This window comes from Mandrillus leucophaeus, unplaced genomic scaffold, assembly GCF_000951045.1.
Source record: "Mandrillus leucophaeus isolate KB7577 unplaced genomic scaffold, Mleu.le_1.0 Scaffold161, whole genome shotgun sequence".
NCBI classification, from domain to species: domain Eukaryota; kingdom Metazoa; phylum Chordata; class Mammalia; order Primates; family Cercopithecidae; genus Mandrillus; species Mandrillus leucophaeus.
In genome coordinates, this window is record NW_012101599.1 from 1,994,117 (window position 1) to 1,998,587 (window position 4,471).

At 39.5% G+C, this 4,471-nt stretch overlaps 1 protein-coding gene across 1 annotated transcript in view; it reads left to right on the plus strand.

Moving 5' to 3' along the window:
• The window catches only part of FANCC (Fanconi anemia, complementation group C), a 170,474-nt gene that overhangs the window by 18,443 nt on the left and 147,560 nt on the right, over positions 1-4,471 (plus strand). Inside the window, exons 2-3 of the mRNA XM_011976009.1 lie at positions 1,747-1,989; positions 3,572-3,656. Coding sequence (XP_011831399.1) covers positions 1,825-1,989; positions 3,572-3,656 — 250 coding nt within the window. The 5' untranslated portion in view covers positions 1,747-1,824. The remainder of the gene's footprint in view (positions 1-1,746; positions 1,990-3,571; positions 3,657-4,471) is intronic.

Genomic DNA, 4,471 nt, shown 5'->3' on the forward strand with positions numbered 1-4,471 from the left:
GGAGCGCAGAGGAGAGGCCTGGGCTGGACTGTGGTGACCGGGGAGAGGGAGCGCAGAGGAGAGGCCTGGGCTGGACCGTGGTGACCGGGGAGAGGAAACAAGGGCTGTCGGAGAGGGTGCTAGAGTCATGTTTTGCAGGGTCAGGACTCCAAGCGGCTGGGAGTATCTACGGGGAGTTTAAATTTCTTTTCAAGGAAGCTGTGAAGAGAGGTTTTACCCAGGGGAGTGTGCTGGTCTCATTTACATTTGCTGAAGTGTTTTCTGTCTACTGCATCGAGAGTGAATTGGAGAGGGGCGGGCCCAGCCTGGCAGCAGACGGTGCAGCACTCCAGGGCTAGGTGGAGGGCGGCAGCGAGGCGGAAGGAAGTGCACGCAGTCAAGTCAGATCACACACGTTTATTTTGGCGGTAGACTTGACAGGTGGTGTTGATGGCTTGGATGAGGAAGACAATGAGGAGGCATGGACGTTACCTAGATTTTTGGCTAAGTACCATTTTGACAATATGCATATATTCGCTCTATTATTAAACTTCCTTTTCATTTTGACATGATCCTTCTCAAAACTGTAAACGTTCTAGTATATGTGCTGCCCAAGTGAACGTGAAAACCGCACATTTTTTAGGTATTTTAAAACTTTCCCAATCTAGATTTTTTTGCACTGCAGCCAAATTGTACAGTCGTTTCAGATTTCTTCTTGTTTTCTTGTTTAGTAATGGGAACCGCCTTTGTTGATATTTTGGGTATTTAATTGGGAGCATTTTACCTGTTAATTATGGCTGTTGAGGATTTAAACTCACTTTATTTACCACCAGTCTTTTGAAGTTAGATTGCTGAGTATCCTGCCTGCCCGGGGAGTGTCAGAGCCTGTGAAGGCCTGCAGCTGTTGAGGGGCAGCTTTCCCTCCTCTGCGATTCCTGCTTCCGGCTTCTGTGGGCGAAGAAGGGGTGTGGGATGGGAGGGGCACCTGGAGCTGCTGAGCCAGCTCCACCTGAGGCTCACTGTGTAACTTCATTGTTCTTTTCAGCATGGCCTTCAGGGGTAGGAAGTCAGGCTTATGAGATGTTATCTGCTGTGGCTTAGGACTGGTATACCTCCTCAGTAAGTGGAATTTATTATTACTTTACTGAAATATGGCTTCTTCGTGTGAATGAAGTGAGATCAAGCATAGAAAGCAATCTGAAAAGATTGCTTAAATTGTTGCATGTGGAATCAATTATTTTACTTTTTTCTAAGAAATGAAGAGAAACTGGGGAAAAAAATTCATTAGACAGTAATGCATAGAGATTTTTTACACCTAAATGAGAAGCCAGAAATTCATATAAAACATAAGAACTTCAAAAAGATTTCTTAGGCACAGAGTATTATTAAACACTCATGGATGTTTTTGATTTCCTATTACATTAAAATACTCAAATCAACTTCATATTCAGAACATTTAAAAATAGCTCAATCTTAAAAAGAAGATATAAAGTATTATCAGCTGTGCTTTTTGTGCATAATTAGCATGTTGTGCCTGTGGAGGTGTAATGACTTCTAGCCTAATGATAGTATCATGATTAAAAGTTCAGATGGTAAAACGTAGAGCTCCAGCTGGGCGACACATTTGGTAGCAGTTCAGAGATGACTCCAGCATAGGAGCTGTGCTATGTTAGTTCTTCGTAATCCCCCCTTCACCCATCAGTGAGTCGTGAAGGCTCTGATAAAAGAGCCTTTTAGAAATGCTTCCATTTGTTCCCTTTCTTACAGATTTAATGTGTGCCCAGCATTTCCTTCAGTGCTGGACAGGCTGCTGTGAAGGGACATCACCTTTTCCCTTTTTCCAAGATGGCTCAAGAGTCAGTAGATCTTTCTTGTGATTATCAGTTTTGGATGCAGAAGCTTTCTGTGTGGGATCAGGCTTCCACTTTGGGAACCCAGCAAGACACCTGTGTTCACCTGGCTCAGTTCCAGGAGTTCCTGAGGAAGATGTATGAAGCCTTGAAAGAGATGGTAAGTAGTGGACCAAAATAATGAAATTATTTTCTGACTTCAGGGACTCTGCCAGATTTCACCAAGACAGAATGCCACCCGGAGTCAGGACTTGTGGTGGTAAGTGCCAATGGATTAGGAAGACAGATTACTCAAGAGCTGGTTTCCTAGTCTCCGATTTATTATATTATTATAATTTCTTCTTGAGTAGCTGTATTGTCACATGAGTCTTCCTGACCAAGCAAGTTGTTTTTAAATAATCAAGATTTCATGCTTGTTGTCAAGTAGTAAATGGGATTCTTTTAAAGGCCTTCGTGTCCCTTGAATCTTGGAGAATTTGCTACATGCTTAACCTTTCCTCAACCCTCTTCTCAAGTGGGCTGTCCTAAGAGATGATAAATATTACGATCTCTTCTTATAAATGTAATATTTTTTATAAATATTAAGATTTTGAGTATCTTTACTATTATATAATTTATTGTTTTCAAAATTTACTATATTTTCATTTTGATGTTGTTTTATTATGACAGATATTTTTATGATTTAGCACATGTTTATATATTATGAGCTAGTATTTTGTATTTAATTTCAAAATGAAAAGCAAAATTGTCACTTAACAAAGTGTTCTTGTATTAAGCTTTTCTTCCTGGAATCAAAGAGTAAGTAGGAAATTTGAAGAATAATTTGTATTGATAGTATGAGTTCATATGTTTTTAGAAACTATAAGGAAAGATACAGTCTGTGTGAACAACCAATGCTAATTTAAAAAAATTTTTTTAATGAGACATATGGAACTTGACCTTTCTGTGGTCCCAGAATGTCTGGGACCAGCCTTGATGCTGGGACACGTGTGGGACGTGTTGCCGCAGGAGCGGAAAGTGCCTGTCGTGTCAGCTTGCTTGCATCTTATCCTATCCTAGTTTGCTTTTATTTCTGAGCTTTTATGAAAGGTAACAAGTGGAAAAAGGTCCAGTTGTACAATAGCATGTGTGTGTGTTTTTAAATCTATTTGGTTGATCCTTTTTCTGTTTCAGGGTTTAGATTGTTACAGCCTAAGTATGATGTCATTTGCCATACAGTTATCAAAATAGTAATAAACAGAGATATATACATTTATGCTTTGGCTGCTTTTATTTCTTTTTACAAGTTCCAGATTCTCGTCCCTTTAAACCTTCTTCTTTGAAATAGTCTTACTGGAGCTGAGTTCGTAACCTCTCTTATGTTAGAATGAAAAACCGGGATAAAGATATGGAATTATATATCACCAATAATTTGTTTTCAATTCTTAAGCAGTCTTTGTTATTTTTAAATAAAGAAGCCTTTATTGGCTATTAAGTATGAGTAGAATTAATTTTGCAACACAATTGATTTTACCTATGTCATACATCTTAGTTTGGTGACCTCGTTTAAGGATGAAGTAAGGTGGTTGGTTGCTTTTTATTTTAATTACTTACCTAAAGATCTTCTCTAATCCTTTTTTGCTTACTTTTAAAAATGGTATACTAAACAAGAAGCATTCAAGCTCCCTCAACCTGTAATGTCAGTTCAGTCTTTCTGAGTTGCATAATGCCTTTACTGACCAAAATTTATTTTTCTTTCACAGGATTCTAATACAATTTTTGAAAGATTCCCCACAATTGATCAACTGTTGGCAAAAGCTTGTTGGAATCCTTTTATTTTAGCATACGGTAAGAATCCAAAACGTGTCCTCTCAAAATATAATCTTTGCATTATTTCACAGAGGCTTACATTATGAACCTTTCTCCTATTTTTTTTTTATGGAACAACTTATCAAATGTATTCATTGTTTCATTACAAAGATGGCTTCCTACACTGTTGTCCAGGTATGTGTGTGTAGGTTTGTATGGATACACACACACACACACACGCATGCACGCACCCATGTAGATCTTCAGGAAAATAGAGCTCTTTGTATTAGAGGACAGCAACTCCTAGATGATTTAAATATCCGTTTTTGCCTGTAATCACTTTCATAACTTCATTTTAAATTCAATATAAAATAGCTATACTAATGATACCGAGTTAATTTTGTTTCACGGTTTCATAACTCACACGCTGTTTCCGTGTTGTAAAGTTATTCTTGAGAGTGTGAATCCTGCCGTGACTTTGCCTTTGACGTTGGCCGCTGTGACTTTATTTAAGGGTGCCATTTTGGTTTTATCCAAGGTGGAGATGAATGTGGGGGCACTTTGGGGAGGTATTCCTTCATCGAGCTCCTGTCTGCTGTCCATCTCATTTTCTGTTTCATCTTCCATAGCTATACCTCATGGTGGTAGCCGAGTCCTGTTACTAACAGTGCCTGAAGGCACTTTGTGGCAGGATTCCTTTCACACTCATTCTCCTTTGAAATAGCCTTACTGTGCTGAGGTAGGAGCTGCTGGGAGTGTCCATGGCCTCCAGCGTCTCCCTGTGATCCGCTTACTTCACTGTCTGAGGTAGGAGCTGCTAGGAGTCTCCATGGCCTCCAGCGTCTCCCTGTGAT